General features: G+C 45.4%; 1 protein-coding gene across 2 annotated transcripts in view; it reads right to left on the bottom strand.

Annotated features, from left to right (window-relative positions):
* USP3 (ubiquitin specific peptidase 3) overlaps positions 1 to 4,154 on the bottom strand; it is a gene marked incomplete at both ends in the record, with an annotated part of 34,406 nt that extends 30,252 nt beyond the window's left edge. For both annotated transcript variants that reach the window (XM_079541198.1, XM_079541199.1), the window contains one exon: positions 4,064 to 4,154. In XM_079541198.1, the coding sequence (XP_079397324.1) occupies positions 4,064 to 4,154 (91 nt within the window). The remainder of the gene's footprint in view (positions 1 to 4,063) is intronic.
* Positions 4,155 to 19,059: the final 14,905 nt, after the last annotated feature.

The raw sequence follows: 19,059 nt of genomic DNA, 5'->3' as shown, positions 1-19,059 counted from the left end.
ACAGTGTAACTCATTTAGCTGGAGACATCCTCCAAAAACCACAACAGTGGTGGGCTCTCCTACTCAGTCCAAAATATTTGCATTCACACAAATCAAGTGTTCAGTGACATTTGGGGTAATTCTGATCTTTAAAAAAAAAAAAAAAAAAAAAAAAAAAAAAAAAAAAAAAAAAAAAACCAAAAAGCCACATTTTGAAAATTACCTTAAAAAAGAAAAATGTTACAATTCAGCATGCAGAACTCTATGACAATCAATCTGCTCCCTTGTATGTGCTCTTTTCCATAGTTTTTCTAGTCCCAGTGTCATTTGAAATGCCACAACATATGTTTCTGACCTACTGCAAAATTACAGCTCTCATTCAACAGAAATTAGAATGCAAGAAACAGATGTCAGGCAAGGACCTACTGCTGTAGCAGGAAATACCACTCTGCAGCCAGAACTGCTCTTCGATAGCTAACAAAATTACACTACTGGAAAGAAAAAAAAAAAAAAGATATTCTGAAACACAAGTCTTAAATGTGCTCCAGAAGTGCAATTCTCCTGTAAAACTAATTCACTGGATCTCAGTCTCAGCAGACACAATTCTATCCATCTATCACAGTTCTTCTAAAGAAATAACTCCACATCAACCAACCGATGCGTTCAACTCAGCCATGCAGAAAGAAGCTGACAAAATCCTTCGGACTTGCACAAGTGCGCTTAAAAGACTGCAGTCTTGCTGAGGTGAGGCACAGCTCCCCGCGGTTTCACGAGCCTATCAGAAGTTGTTGGGCAACACCACATCCGAGCTGTTCCACAGTGCTTCTCATAGCTGCATGATCTGCACAGCAGCGCCGAAGGTGTGGCACATCACACCAACAGTGATGCTCCACAGCATTCTTGCCAATGCTTCCAGCTACTCTGCTTCCAACTTCAGCGTTAGTCTCAGAAATGGAGGCGCGTGGAATCAGCAGGCATCTGCACGCAGTATGTCACTGCACTAATTTAAAGCAATTTGCAGTTTCTTTAGTCCACATATGAATTTTGTCTCCTCTTAAATGCTCAATTACAGCAGCTGCAACAGCAGCCTTACCTCTGGATCTTCAAAAATGTGTCCTGTGCTCTTTTGACAGCCCTAAAGCTCCCAGAGCAAATGCACACTGCTTTCTGTATTGCTGTGCAGAGCACCCATGACAGGACTGAATACTCAGGAAAACAGGCTTTCCTTCAAAGAATTGCTTAAAACTCCAACTACACACTGGTAACAGCAGCTCTTCAAAAGAGCACAGACCATTGCTCTTTAAGCTGGAGCAGAAAGATTCATACTTGACCAGCACACCTGCCATCAGTGCCTGCCCTTGCTGCTTCCTCAGAGCCTCCTTAACAATGCTGCAGGTAGCTTCTGGGGGAACTGACTTAGGCCAAACGAGTAATTCAGGCTGGTGTACATGCTTCTCAATTCCCTAACCTTGGTAAAGCTGGCTTCCAAATACCAGCTTCCAATGCAGCACCATTCCACAGTACAGTCATAAGCCTCCAGAAGTGCATTCCTATTACCCTGTGCAGTACTGCTGCCATGGAGAGCATTCACAGAAGAGAGGAAGAGGTGAATCACAAACGTCTGTCACTCACTCTGTGTGACAATTCCAGGCCCTCAAATCGCAGTCAAGATAGTGACAAAAATAGCCACTGTTGGTCTGAAGTGTGAACACACTCTCCCACCCATGGGCACTGCCTTGCTATCAGAGACCAGCCAGCCATGCTTCCTGCATCGCTATCTTCACCCGCGCTCCTTTTCTGGAAAGGTCAGCAGTACTCAGCAGAGGACGGGCCGCGAGGTCTGAGTCATTCTGAGACAACGCACAAGGTGTCGGATGCTGTATAATTACACTTTGCACAAAATTACCTTTAAACGTTTTTCTGCAGCTGAAGCAACAACATCAATAAAGAGAATCGAGTCCACAGGACCTTGGAAAACAGCATCAAAGGCAATGGGAAATGCATTACATTTTTACAAGATGTTTATGTCACTTTATTTAATTGTACGTTACCAAGCTGCAGTGAGTAAGAAGTTGCATTTACTGTGGACAGACAGAAACCAGTATCACGTATCTCTCAAAACTAATCTCCCTGAAACAAGCACAGACGAGAAACAGAGAGCACTCTATACTTTTAGGAAGCAAACCTAACAACATACACCAGCAGCTGTAGCTCAGAAGGAATGCACTGCATTTTACCAGATGAATAAGAACACAAAAGTCATTTCTGAAAATAATTATTTTTGATTAAGCTGACACGAGCCTGCTGTTTGCCCATCACAGGGTTTGAGATTCAGCATACTGACATTCTTTCTTACCTAGTAGTTCTCTATGCAAGCTGTGCGACTCCTTAATGTGATGGACTTTATTAAAAGCACAGTGACGGGAGGCACTCCTTGAGGCACAGCATCATTACAGATCTGCTTGTTCCCCATGAGCCCAGCTCCCTCTTCCTGCCCCCAGACACTGGCAAACTGCCGCATGCTCAGCAACCCCCCTTCTGGGCAAACACCTCCGACTGACAGAGAAAATGCTGTTCTGACTGCTGACCTTTTTCCACTTGGGAACATGCCCAGCAGGACCCTGTACCTGCAAACTGGCCTATTTTTAAAGCTGAGAAGCTCTATGAATAGCCGAGGATATGTTTTTAGTTAATCTACTTGAAGCTCTCCGCAGGGTGGTTCCCTACTGCCACGTGCTTCTGGATGACACCTTTGCTCACCCAATAGCCTGCAGACAACAGAGTTACTGAGTTAGGTGTCTCGCAAAGAACTTTTTAATAAAGAAACACAACAACAACAACAAAAAAACAAGTTTTCCTGCACTCCTTCTTTTCTTCAAACCACTCACGGGGATTATTCCCCTACAAAGCGTCCTCCCCCTGTAACCACAGCACTGCAGTGACGGCACTGGTTCTGCCACAGGAAGCAGCAGCACCACACCTCGGCTCCAGGAAGCTGCCACCGCGGGAGAGAACTCGGGCAGCACACTTCCCACACTACAGCACAGATTCTGCTAGACAAAGGACAGCCACCTTTCCTTAAAAACGGGAACAACCTTAAAACACAGCCAACACGTCCCTCCATCTGTCATTTCCACCCGCAAGGCTCTGCGTGCTGCCACGCACACAGCAGCGCGGTGCTGCTGCTGGGAGCAGACCCAGCCGTGACCACGCATGCTGGGCTGCTCGCGCTTTAGCGCCGAGAACTGCCCCCGCTGCGGCTGGGACGGACAGAAACGCACCAAAATCAGAGCCACCACCGCAGCCGTCCGTCCAAAGGCTGCATTTCTAACACCGGGACGCGGAAACTTCGTAGGCAAAGCCCTCCAACAACAGCACCGCGCGACCGGTGCGAGGGCGGTTTTGCGCGTTATGGAAGCGGCGAACAAAGAGCCCCGCGGGGAGCTCCGCACGGCCCGCAGCGAGCCCCGCTTCGGCCGCTCCTCGGCTGTCGGGGGGACCCGCGCCCCAGCACCTCGGCACGCCGCTGCGCTCCGTAAAGCGCTTCCAAACGCATCTACTTAAAAAAAACAAACAAGAAGTAATCTGGGGTAGCCGAAAGCCGCACCGGCAGCACGCACCGCGCCGAGGCGCGCAGCTCCCGGGGCGAACAAAAGCTCCGCGATCCCGCATTCCTCCGCGCCCGCGGGAGCGGGGGGGGCGCGGGCCGAAGGGGCCGCGGGCACGGCGCGCACACAAAGTCCGCCGAGGGCCGAGGCTGCGCTCCGCCCCGCACAAAGCCGGGCCCGGCCCGGGAGCGCAGCCGCCGAGCCCTCGCCCTCCGCCCGCCGGGACACGCGGCAGCCGCGTGGACGGATCTCCCCCGGCCCGCCGCCTCCTTCCCACCTCCCGCGGGGAGGGCCCTGAGCCGCACCTTCCGCTGAGGGTCCCGCGCTTCGGGGGGGTCGGAGTGTGCGCGGGGCGGCGGCCGCGGGGAACAAAGGAGCGGCGGTGCCCGGGAGAGGCTCTCGGCCGCCGCCCCCCGCCGCGCTCGGGCCGGGCCGCCTCGGGCCGGGAGCGGCGTTAGGCCGCGCGGAGCACTCACCGCTGCAGCACCAGGAGGAGGGCGAGCCCTGCGGGAACTTGGCCGAGTCGGGCGCGATGCAGACGCTGGAGCCGAGGTGCGGGCACTCCATGGCGGCGGGGCGAGGCGGGCGGCTCCTCGCGGCTCTACGACGGCGGCGGCGCCCCGCGCACAACAGCCATCTTAAGGCCGGGCCCGCGATCCGCGCGCCGGGCTTTTCGGGTAGCCGCCTCCCGTCCGCTCCCTCGGACCGGACCGCCCCCCGCCGGGCTTTGCGAGCAGCCGCCCCCCGTGCCGGCTGGGCGGTGCTGACGCGCGGCACTGGGGCCGGCCGGGCCGCTCCGCCCCGCGCCCGTGCTGCGTTGGGCTGTGCGGGAGCGGTGCGTGGGGAGCAGCGGCACTCGGCGCCCCGTGTCAGATGCAGCACAAATCCACCACCGCAACGCCCCAGGAACAAGGGAGCTTTTTAATCCCTTAATCTGCTTCATTACCGTGACTCCTGCGCGGTGATATCGCACCTTTTCTTTGCCACAACCAATGTGAAATACATAGGATCGGTCTCAACCCCGCTGCAGTACGACTGTTGCTGCACGTACTGATTTGTTGGCTACAATATTTTACGTGTTTTATACCGCACGTGCAAATGTGGACTTCATGGGAGCTCGTTCTCACGGGGCTTCACCACCAGCAGGAAGCACCTCCGGCTGTAACAGTCTGCCAGCGAACATCGCCCTGTTAGCACAGAACACGAGCCTCGTAGGACCTTTCAGACAAAGGTGAAAATGCACGATCCGTGGCAGCAAAGCTAATGAGCACAGGGGACCATGAAGGAAAATACCCTGTAAAATGCCAAGAGTTACATGGGCAATGTACCGCTTTCTACGAGACTTCCTCTTTTCATTCCGGAAGGCAGCAAACTTCTCACAGAAAAAAACAAACGTGGCTTTGCTTTAAGAGGTTGTGACTATTAGCTGTACTGCGTGACTGTTCAGCCTGCAGTACTATGCAGGAAGAAAAGCGTCCCTTCTCCCCTGCTGTGGAATTATTAAGATCTCCACAACAAAGGAACAAAAGGAGCCCGGAGTTGCAGGAAGGTCAGTAAGGGCCACTTAAGGGCCCTGAGCAGCCTTCCTGCAGCGGCAGACACTTACGCTTTGACTTCCCTAAATACGGAGGTGTCAACTCACCAACACAGCCCCTCCTCTTCCACTCTTAGGAGCCATAGCCATAGGGACTGTGGCACTTTGCTCCTCTGCGTGGTAATGGCAGAGTTTATTCTTCCTTTCATTTGCTGTCTGACAGTGTGATCTTGCCCAAATATTTGCCCGTTTCTTGATTTTAATTGCCACGTTTGTTCCAAATGTGGTAGCCCACATTCATCCCATGTAGGGGGAAAACTGGAATAGAAGCCCCAGGTATTATTTTCAGTTTGTTCATTCAGTAAGGTTCATTGAGGAAAAAGAAAACACATTCAATTTGGAACTGGAGCCCCGTCTCTTTCTTCCATCCTTCCTCAGCTCAGTCCAGTTTAGATGTTAGCTAAGATAACTCCTGAAGTGCCTTCAGTTATTGCACTCATAACGGGTGCAAATCACTGCATAACAGGGACCTGTGAGTCAGCATTTTAAGTTAGAAATTTCCATTTAATATAGTATGTCATCAGCTCTACTGCAAGAGAGAGATTCCATACGGTGTCCTCTTGTCAGATATATGTAATCATCCATCTGTGCTATAGGCTCCATCTAAGTTTAGAATTTGGCCCTAAAATGGTATCCTGCATACACACCTACAATTTACTGTGGGTAGTTTTGCCTGGGGGATTCTTTAGTTCTGCTGTATTTAGGGATAAAACTTTGGTCTTAAATATTTGAAAATATTAACCTGTGTGTGTACTATGATTTGAACTGAAGATGCAAAAGCAGAAGTTAACGCGTGATCTTGGCTTCCTTCAAAATCACTGGGTGGACATCGTTCAGGGGACCAAGTGAAGCAGTTGTTGCCTCGAATGACTTCCTTGTTTGCTGTATTGGAGTGAGTGGATGGAATGGAGAAGGAAGACACTGGAGGAGTGGAATGGATGCTATCCTGAGGAACTAGAATCTGTCTTCACCAGAAAATTCTTGAGTTATGCAGGGGAAGGTATTTAAACCAAAATTTTAATTGTCTGCTTAAGTTAAAGGTCGAATCTCCTTCCTGACTGCAGCTGAGGAAAAGAGGCCAGCTCTGTCCAGAGCACAAATGTTGGAGTTCTCCTATCTCTCCCAGCTAAAATTTCTGAATTAAATACATAAAGATAGAGATAATATCCTCTCCCACAGCATGCTTCTTCTTTTCTAAGTGGTGAACTCAGCACATGTAGAGAGAGATTGGCACACGTACCAAGTTTAAAAGGTTGTTAGCAGACCTTCTGTTCTGAGCACATAAAGCAATAAACACTCTGAGAACACGAAATGCCTCTCCAGACCTAGCAAAGGCATGTGAGATTGCACTTCCACCTCTGTGTATCGCACCCAAAGAGCAGTCAGTTCTCTGCGTTCCCAGAAGCGTACAGGTGCAACGCTCAGTTACAGTGGTGATAGCAATGTGGACAGTACAGAAACCAGCAAGGAAGTGAATTATTTACTCTGTGGATGCAACTCCAAGGCAGACAGCTGGCCTGAAAAAATCAATAGAAACCATCAGGATGTGGCTAAGTAATAACACCGGGTCTCAGCTTAATAAAACCCTTACCAGAGGCTGGTCTGGCACTCAGAGAGATGCATACCATCTGTGCAATGAGCAGCAGCTCAGCTGCGTCATCTGTAAGCTGCAGCACATTGAACACCACAAACACCTTTCTGGCTGCAGGCTGTGTCATTAGCAAATCTATTTCCATTTCCTGCACGTGTTCTGAAAACAAAGGTCACACACTTTTCCAGCACACCGCAAGTTTCTCCCTCTGCACAGTCAGTAAGGATTTCTCCCCACAAGGCGAGGCGCCCCAGGTAAGGCAGACCGCCAAGGCCACGCAAAGCCCCGAGTGAGCGCGGAGCGGAAACGAGAACTCGAGGCGGGATGGGCGCGTCCGCCGCCAGGGGGCGCCGTAGCACAGAGCACTGCGGCGCGCTGCGGAGGGAGCGCCCCCTCCTGCACTGCCCCCGCCTCAGTGCTGAGGGAGCTCGCTCTTGCGCGGGGCCACGTCCGCTATAGTGCTGCTCCAGAATTGTCTGGCAACTTCATCCCCCACATGAGAAGGGAATCCTAATGGCTCTAGTTCGTTTACTCTGAGCGCTGTAGCTGTAGAAAAGAGTGGTAGTGGAAGGCAAAGAGGGCAGTGCAATAAACATGCAAGGAGCTGTAGTACCTTTACCAGAATTCCTTTTTTTTCCCTTGCTAACTTTACATTTTTCCACATAATTCTGGGGCCATCCTATTAGCAAAGGAATGCTTTAACTGTGAGCCAGTCTTTGCCTGTACTGTCATGGCTTGGTCACACTGCAAGGTATGAATAAAGGTGAATGTGATTATCCTCTGTGGTATGGTTATTCTCCACGAAAGACGTAAAAAATAAAGGATATAAATGAACTGAACGGCTTGAAAATTCTCCACATTGCTCCTTAACATGCTATTTGTACAGAAGGGGGCTTATTTTTGCTCGTGCTTTAAACAAATTGCTGAAAGTTCTCTTCTGTCTGGCAGCTTTCAATGCCGGCTTCATCAGTTGCCTTCCAGAGTCTGTTCAATAATGCAAGTGCACTCAGCAGTATTTCATGTCACTGGCCTTTAGGCTCCCCAGCTTTTACTGTAATCATTAGGTAAATTTTATATTGTTTCCAAATGCATTCTTGAGAATATAGCCCCGATTCTGTACTCATCTTAAGCTGCTTTTAAGATCATCAGGCTTTATTTCATTGTATCTTAAACAACAGCGAACACTTTCTTGTGAGTTACCTTTTAGATTTTAAAAAATACGACTCAGTTTACACAGTGCATCAGAGCACAGCTAAGTCAGAGTTCTCCCACGTGCCTTTTGGAAAGACAGCCCAGCCTTACCTATCTGACAGGAAAATGTGACAGCTTGGACCAGCCCATCCATCTGATTAAAGAGGGAATACTGTTTAAAAGCACTCAAATAATTCCAGAACCTCCACATCATTGGTACTGTTTATCATGTCACATGAGGCAAAGCCATAGAAGTTCCTATGCAACAAGCACCACATATGTAGATGAGATGCACGTTTTGTATTTCACCACTAAAATTAGCTTGTTAACAAAGAGAATAGATGATAATCCAGCCACAGAAATTTGAAGAATTTATCTGATGATCATGGCAGGATTGGAGAGGGAATTCGAAGATGGTATAAAATTATACTACTTTAGATAAGTCTTGGGAAGTGTAAAGTCCCATTGTCCATGAAAACAACTTTTATAGAAAGTATTGTAATGGCAGTGTTTGCCTGAATATCTGAAGTCCCGTTCCAAACACTTAAAAAAGCTCTGATGAGAGTCTCAGGATGAACTAGTTGAACTGATGACTTTTTTTTCACCACTCTCATTGGCTATTTCCATGTAGAGTATTCCTACAGTGAAAATATTGTGTCTGTGAACTGTAACTGAGCACACACCGTATTACCTATCCTTTTACATTAAACAAGCTTGCTGACAGTCAAAATATTCCACAGGCTCTTTTTGCTTCTTTGCTTGTTGTAAGCTACAGGAGCATTGCATCTCTTCTCTGTTGCACTTCATTCTAGTTTTGTTTGAAGACTTTTGCTGCCCACTATTCCTTGTACTGTACTGCTCATTTACTGGATTTTAGTTCTACTCTATTGGCCACAAAGCAATGTAAATATTAACAAAAAAGGTTATGCTCCAGTAACTTGGAGCACTTAGATTCTAAAGCATTTTGCCTGCAAAGCCAAGTGTTTGTGGGAAAAACTTGCCATCGTACACAGAGAGTACACACACATCACCAACAGCTGGGCTGAATGAGACTTGTGTTACTCCAAATGACAGCATTTTATTCTCTTTGGGATGAAGTTAGACCAGAGAAGTGGGAATTTAATTCCATGTCACTAGGAATGTGTTATTTTGTCATCATGCTATTCTTCGGGCTCGATTGTTCACAATGTTGAGCAGCAATCTGAATTGAAAAAGAAGACCATTGTTTAGATTTCCTTTCCTCACTACCTTCACTTGATGCCTCCTAATTCAAGGACCGAACAAGGCGTTCTGACACTTTTCTGTTCCAGCTGGAGTTTGAAACTAGGATGGTAATATATGGTGGGAGGGAGATATCCAGCTTGTTCTGAAATAAGAAACACAGAGATCTCCTATCATCAGTATTAGATCACAGAATCACAGAATCAGCCTGATTTACTCACTAGCAAAATGTAGCAAAATGTGAATGTGCCAGTGGCTCTTCAGTTCTGCAGGCAGAGAGCATCCATGAACTGCTGACACAGGTAGCTCTGAACTTTGAAGAAGAGAAATGCAGCTGAGTTATAGAGCAGATCTGGAGACAAAACTATCACAGATCTTTTTGCCTATTAGACTTCCTTTTCTGGGATCTTGACTTGCTTCATACTAAACAAGCTCAAGACCCAAATATATTTTGAATTATTTGAATTCATGGCATTTTGCAGGAGGATTGGGAACTTAGTTTGGGGTTTGACACAAATCACATTCAAGAAAACTGTCAGAAAAACTTTTATATAATTTTAAATTTGCAGTGTCTGTTATTTCTTTCACTCACAGCCCTGTATAATTAGATTCAGTATAGTTAAGGCAGTTATTTAAGAATAGCTCCTATGCTATCTTACTTAACCTCTACCTGCCAGAACCTAGAATATACCAAGACTGATTTCTGCAATGCCTATGTGGTCAAGAATTTACAATGCATCATGAAAAAAAGGTCTCCTGGCACTTCCTCAGGAAGTGCTTAGTAACTCACTCATGCTCACGTAATGCAGCCGTCCTCAATTCACTATGACTGTACCATGTTCATGTGCATCTGTGTCTGAAAGAAACTAAGGTGACACATAACTGCAGTAAAACCTTTCATTACTATGATTTCCTTTTGTTAAAAGTCTGCTTTCATAGCAGTGACCAGAATAGATGTTCCATGCAATAGAGTAAGCCTGGGACGACCTGCTGCTTCTTGTAGTCCCTTGTTTCCCCACCTCTAGTCACAAGAAGATAGTTAAGCAGTATCTGCGTAACTACATTTTGACGTATTGACAGGCATGTCTATCCCCAACAACATCAATCCATATTCTTTTAAACAAATTCCCATGTTTCAAATACACAAGCAATATAATCAGGACAAAAGTAGGTGTCCGTCTATCACTACTGCACGTTAGCACAGTTCTGTAAAGCAGCAAAGAGCTGGAAACAGTAAGGCAGGGATCTCATCATAGTGATCCTTGTAGTAAATTGTTACTTTTTCAGTAGAAAATCATTTTTAATTTTTCATCATTTCCTAAAAATTATGAAGTCTCAGCAGTTCAAGACTTCACTGCTCTACTGTCCCTATCCTTAGCATGGTACTTGAGGTAGGTAAAGGCCTGCATTTGGAGAAGAATGCCAGGCCTGCATTTAGACCATGATGAGACTTTACTTTCGTAAACATGACTGAGTATCCAAGTCCAAGAAATGTTTAAATGTGTGTGGTATGTAGTGTAGTTTTTAAAATAAGTCCTTAGTCAGGACAACCAGTTCTCCTCTGTCATACTTCATGCCACTTCAAGCCATCCCAAGGGAGAACGGCTGGTTCCACATCTTCAGGTACTTAAAATCAGAGCTCTGAAGTACAGTATAACTAAGACACGCTTGCCAAATGGCTAAATGTAGCAGCTGTAGTAAATCAAAAGGCTGATGTAAATAACCACAGCATTTAGGTTCTTAAGCATGGCAGGTAATCATCAATTTTGCACACAGATTCAGTGCTTAAGCTTTACATCACTGCTAATCAGTACTTCACAGTAAGTACTGCACAAAGGTAAAGCTTCTCATTACATTGTTCCCTAAGGTAACACAGGTCAACAAGCCCAGCTTCTCATTACAGCTTCTCATCTGCACAGGCTGCACTCCTAGGATATCCATTATCCTAGGATAAAAGGCTGGGATGGAGCCACTCCAGCCATGAAGACAGAAAGGGAAGAAAAAAGACCCAAACCAGCAGCTTCAGTTGCTGCGCTGCTGATCAGACTCCAAACTGGACTCCAAATTCATCATCTAGAAAGACTTGAGCAGATGATGTGGTCCTCATGCATTGCCTGTCAGTCATTTTCATTCCCAGCAGTACCTCTGTAAGTAAATACCATGCAGCAGTCTGCAGTTCTGTAATAACAGTGGCTATTCAGGAACGCTCACAGCTTGCAGCACTGGGTTATGCTAATCCTCCCACAGCATGTAAGGTACTATTTGCTATGATAATGTGTTTGCTGCTATGTATGAAATAGTGCATTGCAGCTTTGGACACAAGACTGCTGCAGCAAACAAGCCAGTGGGAGAACCCCAACAGCTCCACGTGTGAGGGGGTGCATGAAAAATCTGCTTGAGGAGAGGCTTCAAATCTGCAGCTGCACCACTGGTGCATGGGATTCGATGACCCTCCCCAAGGGACTAAGGACCCAAAGATGTGGATTCCTCACGTTGCTGGAGGGCAGTTTATATGGTTAACAATTTTGGAACACATTATTAAAATATAAGCAGAGTAAGCTTCATTTAAATACAGCCACACCCTCATGCAAAGAACTGGCCCTCACTCCATTCTCCCACCACATGGCATGCCCTGGCCTCTGCAGCCATTATTAAGAGATTTGCATTTCTGGGAAACTGCAACACTGACTTCTTTCACATCACTCTGTCTTTTAAAGTCCACATATGACTGGCAAAGTGTTTACCAGCAAGAAAACCAAGAAAGCTTTTTAAGTCTCCAAAGTTAATAAAGTACAGCTTGGAACTTTGAGTTTCTGCACCAGTAAAGATGATTCCACAAGCCCAATGGGAGGAGATGGCTATTTTAATCATCCTGTAGTTGCTTAAGGATAGGTTCCCTTTTTGATTTAGAATGCTCTCAACTCAAAACACTAAGCCATAAATACATTTGGAGCTGAGGCTGAAGAAGAGTTAATATTCATCTAGTTTTATTTTAAAATACATCTTTAGACCTCTTGATGTGTAGCAGGCATCAGTGAGTCACTCGAGACAGTTTAAAGATATTTTGGAAAAAGCTGCAAAGTAATTTTTGGGGTTGTTTTTCTTTTTTTCTTTTTTTTTTTTTTTTCCAGTCACAAGCAGACCTGGCATAGTCACTTGTTTTTGTTTGTAACAGGACAACTAGAGAGCTGCATAGACCTTAATGAGCATATCACTCCCCTCAGCCACGCAGACACCCCAGGAGAAATTAAAGGACCTGTAGTCTGACTCCACCAGCCATCTTGTGATGGCCAATCTAGAGAAGTGGTGACAAAGGGCCATAGCACTCATCCTCTGTGCAGCAGCACATCAGCTACATGTTTAGAACAAAGAGCACAACTGTACAGCTGGAAGAAGGAAACAGCAGCAAGGCCATTTTTCCAACTCTCTTCCAGTTCATCCTGCCTTATGAATCTGACTGGTGCAAGATGCAAAGCATCTACAGATGATTATTGAGATATTGAGACAGAAATAAAGCAAAGAGAAGTCAGTCATTCAGTCAGAAACTGAAATCCAGCATGCAGACTCCTGTCCCCTGGTCCAGCTCCCTCCCTTCTTCCTCTCTGCTGGCAGAGTAACCAGGCAAGGCCAGAGCTGATTCTGTACATCCGAATGCCTCTGTCTTCCCTACAGCAGGACATTTGTCTGGCTACTCCTTCAGTGTCTCACATTTAATTTGATCTTGAGCCAACACCACAACCGTGTCTGGTGAATGGAGTAAACAGAGCACAAGCACTGCTGGTGAGGCCAACAACAAAATGATTCTGCTGTTATGAGGGGTATTTCTGGCAGAATCCCGGAGCGAGGAGAATGCTATGTTCCATCTTTAGCAGAATGCCTCACTTTGCTGTGCTCTGCTTCTTGTCTTGTTTGTGTGAGTCTTTTTTTAACCAGAACCTTGGGCTTCCAATGTGTGCAGACAGGACAAATATAGTGACTCTCAAGTACATACCTATTATTTAGCTGTTATATAAAGCCCACCTGAGAGTGCCATAAATTCACATTCTAGGTCTGCTGGAAACTACTGCTGGAAATTTGTTCTGATCTGTTGCCACCTTGTGGGGATCATTTCTTATTCCCCCCACACAAGCAAATCCTCAGCGTGTTTTTAAATGAGTACAGAGAACCCCTGTTAGTCACAACAGTGACCACAACTTTACTAGGTAACCTTTCATAATGTAGGATACCATTTGTGCTTTTCATGTGGTGGCAGAGGTCCTTCTCCTGACAGGTGACAAGGAACTTTGTCAGAGCCTATTTTAGACACCAATTTGTGTTGCATGTCATTCACGAAGTCACACTTCCCCTCTGTTCCCCCATTCAGTGACTTAGGTCCTCACAGCTCCACTTGAGTGATGGGGAAAAATCTGAGTCCTTGTAAATGGAACCTGGGGCAGCCTGACAAATCAAAGACTGTCATGAAAAACTGGGAGGGATTTTTCTCCAGGGAATTGATGTCATTACTCAGATAAATTGAACAGATGAAGACAGTTAACATTTAATGCATCACCTCTATCAACTTTACAAGCCCATTTTTTAGGCTTCAGAACAAAAGTCACAAAGAAATATTCTCAATGTTATATCTAATCATTACTGCTTAGTCAGCACCACAGTACAGCATCTCAGATGCAGTGTTTTGCCCCTAACCCCAAAACACAGATGCCTCTGCTTTACAGGGGACTCTGCAAATTCATGCATCTTCACTCATTGGGCTGGAAAAGGAGAAGAAAGGTACAGTGGGGTGAGCTCCACTGCCTTCTGCCCCTAGCCACAAGGTAAAGATGAGCTTTTTTTTTCCAAAAGGCAAACTAAATGGTAATGCCCAGCCTCTCACTCCCCTCAGAATTTTCATCTTATGTTCTGGAAATTCTGCAATTTGGTATTCCATTACAGCATTCTGCAGAGGGAGAAAGTGAGAGCATGGAGAATGCATGGCTGCAGGAAATGGGAAGAAGGAAGGTGGGCACATGGCACCCCAGTCCTTCAGTTTCTGTGATTCAGTAAGTGGCACTGTAACAACTAGCACAAGCTCATTAAAGGAGTTTCTCCCATGATTACTGGCTGAGAAGCAGGGAAGGCTGCTGTGCATCTCACTGATTCTACAGCCATGTCTTGAAAGCCCAGGATGTTCACCAGGGTGGCTGCCCTGTCAGGGCTGGCTGCAGTTGGTTTAAGCTGACTATAGAAAAGGACCACGGAAAGAGATCTGCTGGTTCTGGTTGACAGTGTGCCCTGGCAGCCAGAAGGGCCAGCTGTACCCTGGGGTGCATCAGGCACAGCATGATCTGCTTGCCACCGCCAGAAGTATGGTTTGAAATTTTTTGGGTAGTCCTGCATGGAGCCAGCGGTCAGACTCAGTGATCCTTGCAGGTCCCTTCCAGCTCAGGATATTCTGTGATTCTATGATTAATTATAAGACATCTCTTGTAGATACTTAATAGGTCTTTTTCTCAGAAACTGAATTTAAGGCCTTGAAATTAACTGACAGTATATTTGGACTTTTGACTCACATACATGCCAAGATTAGACAGATTTCTAGCTGGTTATAGCTATGGCAGTGTAAATACAACATTCAGTCTGTTTCTTTTAAGGGTGCTGCTTTAACTATTCTAAGCATCACAGTTTAGTCTACTGTTTAAATACAAACTGAGTGTCCCCAACAGCTGGGACCTGAAACCAAGCTATTTAACAGTGACGTTTTATTGTAATAATTCAACTGAATTCAACCCAGCAATTCATGAGAAATGAAAATGTTCTCTGAACAAACCAATATATGCACTCAGAGTGGATACCACAAGGAATAGCAGCATTTGCTGTGCTGAAGTGAAAGACTATTGAAGACTGAAAAACAGGTAGACAGGACAAGTGGTAAATTGCTCCTGTGACAGCTGTGACTGCATCTGAGGAGAAATGGACATAACACAGTGTAAAGAATCACATGCAAAGCAGTAAAATGTGGCCTGCTGTTAAACCTGATACTTATTCTCTCAGTTGTGCAAACTCCAGAACGCCACTATACATGCAAGAAAAAGCTTGGGATAGAGAGTTAAAATATATTTTCTGTGACATCTTTTCTCTCAACATGAGCCAGCAATGTGCCCAGATGGCCAAGAAGGCCAATGGCATCCTGGCTTGTATCAGGAATGGTGCAACCAACAGGATGGGGCTGTCCCTCTGTACATTGGTGAGGCTGCCCTTCACCAGTGTCCAGTGTTCGTCCCTGCTGTGTTCAGTTTTGGGTCCCTCACTATAAGAAAGACATTGAGGCCTTGAAGAGTGTTGAGAGAAGGGCAACAAAGTAGGTGAAGGGTATGGAACACATCTTATGAGGTGCAGCTGAGGGGCCTGGGATTGTTTAGCCTGTAGAAGAGGAAGCTCAGGGGGGACCTTACAGCTCTCTACAACTCCCTGAAAGGAGGTTGTGATGACGTGGGGGATGGCCTCTTCTCCTGGGTAACAGTGATAGGATCAGAGAGAACAGCCTTAAGTTGTGCCAGGGCAGGTTCAGATTGGATATTAGGAAGGATTTGTTCTCAGAAAGAGCGGTGAAGTATTGGAATACGGTGTCCAGGGAGGTGGTGGAGTCATCATTCCTGGAGGTGCTCAAGTACAGGGTAGATATGGTACTTAGGGACGCGGTTTAGTGGGGATGGTTGAACTAGATGATCTTAGGGGTCTTTTCCAACCTTAATGATTCTATGATCTGGCTTCTGTTGCAATGCAAGTCAATAGTAATAGTCTTGTTCTGAGCACTGAAAACAGCTTGTGAGAATGGAAATCACCATTTGTGATAAATACAGCATGATATAAACCACCAGTAGGTACTACTGCAGGTCATAAGCTGAAGAAGTGACTAGCCTACATTTTTATGTATTACACCAACACAGCTATATAGGGCTTGATCCAGTAGAACCCTCTTCTCAGCCTTTATTCCTGGTTTGCAACTTTTTTTACACCAGAACAATCCTTCTTTGGCCAGTTTCACCAGCCCTTAGTACAGCCCTAAGATACCGTAGCCCAGTGAGTCATCCCAAATCCCCACTTTGGGTCTGTGTATCTATTCCATCTGGTCTCTGAGTAGAGGAATGTAAAAGGGAGCACTCTAACCCTATAGTTAGCCAGTAATTCACTCTCTTCATGCACCATAACGAAAGAATAATCAGATGAGACAATGGATGGTACAAATGAACCACTGAAAAGCGCAACTTTTCATTCCCTGTGCAGTGAATTCAAGAAGTAAATTGAACTAAGATTTAGTACTTTCCAGCAGGGTTCACTTCATGAAATATGTCCTTTGAAACACAAAGTCATCAATTGCTACTGACACAGACAGTCTCAGTAGTTCATCTTTATTCCTCCACAAGTTCGTGTTTGCATGCCTCATCAAAATCACCATTATGTTTAGTTAACATAATGAAAACTAAGTGAGTGGCTAACACCCAGGAAAGACGTCAGACTGCCCTGGAAACTGGAATAAAGAGAGTGCAACCTAGTAGGCAGTGCTGGTGATTGTGCTGTCTGAACACCTCTGGAGTGGGAAAGATCATTCTGAGAGGAGTCTGGGAGAGAAACTGATAACAAAAGGGAGATGAACCTTGCTTGCAGCAATTTTAGGAGTTCATCAGAGCAGTGTATCTATTGCATATACTTGCGATATTTTCCTTTATTTGGCTTTTGGTTCATCCTACTATCCCGCTCCCACCACTGCCTGTTTCTTTTCTGCTTTGTCCTTTTAACTATGTTGTCAGCTTTTCTATAGCAGGTCCTGGACCTTTACTGTCAGCTGCACTCGAGGAGGAAAACTAAGGCAAGCATGAACATTCTGGTTTGCAAGATTATCCTGTGAGACTGTTCAAGTGTTTGCACAAGTCAGTTCTACAGTGTATCAGAGCCCCAGGAAGGAACACAGTGCCTGCTTAGCTTTTTTCCTTCTGAATGAGGTGATTAAAGATACTGTTTAATGTTGGTTGCTGCTTTGCTGATATAAACTCTTGTCCACTCCAAACTTGTAGAAGCCACCCTGCAGAGGAAGGCTGGTCATCAGAGCAGTAACAGGTTGATTGCTCATGTCCACATTCACATTAAATCTAGCAGCTTAGTGGGGAAAGATTTCATTGATAACTGTGTCAGTCTATGCCCTAATGCAATCTAGGAGGTCAAGTTTAGCGAAGGGAATAAATCAGAGTATCAGAACAGAAAAAAGGTTGGGAAAAGTAGATTTGAATCTCTGCAAGCAGCCATGCAGTAGCTCTTGATGTTCTCATATTAAATCATGAAGTGCTGCTCTGCCCAGTTCGACAGTTCCCAGCACATTCAGCAAATACTTCAATACATGCAAAACCCCTTGAATTTGACTTCACAGGGCTAGTCTGCCATAGCAGATATTTATCCCATGAGTATATTCTGGGGAGAGCAGATGGAAAATAAATAATACATAGGGAATTTCAGAGAGGTAGAATATAGAGGGTTTTGTAGGCTAGTGGTTTGTCACCAGAGGACAAATGCAGGACTCAAAATGAATTCCTGGGCCTTCCACTGAAATTCCTTTTTGCTCCCACTGGAATGCTTCTGGGCTTCATTTTTAAGTATGAGTGATGCTGAACTGCACGTATATCCAAGTATACGCCTTCTCATGAGCCCCACCAATCCATGACAGCCCTGTCCTGTCACCACCTCGGATCGATGCTGAGATGAAAGCCAACTGCCAGAGACCTAACATTTCATTAAGATAGAATCAAACGGCAAACCCTGCTTGGCTGCTGGAGAAAACAGTGTCAGCTGTTTCGGAGAAGTGTTGGAGTTTGTTTGTCGGGGGAGCTCTGGGGGGAGGGTTGTATTTTGCAAGCAAAGCACTTTCTATCCACCAGCTCTGCCCAGAATTCCTCTGGAGGATGTAAAGCCAAATGACAGCAGCACCTGGGCCAGGAGAGGTGTGAAATGGGAAGATGTAAAAAAGTACTTCAGCACAGTAAATTTTTTAAGAATACGAGCAGAAAAGAGAAAGGAGGAGATAGTTCGGAGGCATATTTTGGCAGATAGCTCAGTTCAAACCCTCCTACACAAAAGGTCATTTTGTAGACGAGGTCATCTTCAACTGTTACTGATAACAGCCTTAGTGGCTCATCCATTATGTGAAGGATTGTGACAAAATAGTTTCTTGTACAGCAACCTCAGCAGACTCATTGTGCTCCTCTATACAAACATGGTAGACAGAATGCATTCCTCTCTTTTGGGCAACGGCAATTAATTAAAGAGACATGTTAAAAACATTTTTACTCACACCCTCTCTCTCTAAATTGTATCTAACTGAACTAAATCAAACAGAATAAGATATTACAATTAAGTTTTACAAAATATTATGAAATATGAGCGAGGAACTGTATTCAAAGGCAGATACTTTCTAAAAGCCACTCATTACTTGCTGCTGCTCTCTGCAGCCTGGATAGGATCGGATGATAGATAAATAGCACCAGTATGCCAGAACTGTGCTTTATAGCACATCCCTACCTAGGATCTAGATAGAAGTGAGCTATGCTGCAGCCAACTTTCCTTTGCCTTTATCAGCCTCATGCATTATGTTAGGAAAAAAATAAGACTAATAACACGAAAAAATTAAACAGCATTTGATAAATAAAGATGCTCAAAAGTAATATGTGCTACATGGTTGTTACTAAGACATAGTAAGTAGTTAATAACAGTTATCAATAATAATGTACATAACTGGAACAACTGATAGTCTTTCCAATCCCACCTCCTTCTCCTCAGCTATCCATGAAGTATTCAGTTTAAGAGTTTACTCCTCAATCACCTTCAGAAGAGGACACCATCTACACTCT

This window comes from Tetrao urogallus (assembly GCF_951394365.1).
Source record: "Tetrao urogallus genome assembly, chromosome: 11".
Lineage (NCBI taxonomy): Eukaryota > Metazoa > Chordata > Aves > Galliformes > Phasianidae > Tetrao > Tetrao urogallus.
Note: the sequence above shows the minus strand (reverse complement) of the source record. Positions and strands in the feature narration are given on the sequence as shown.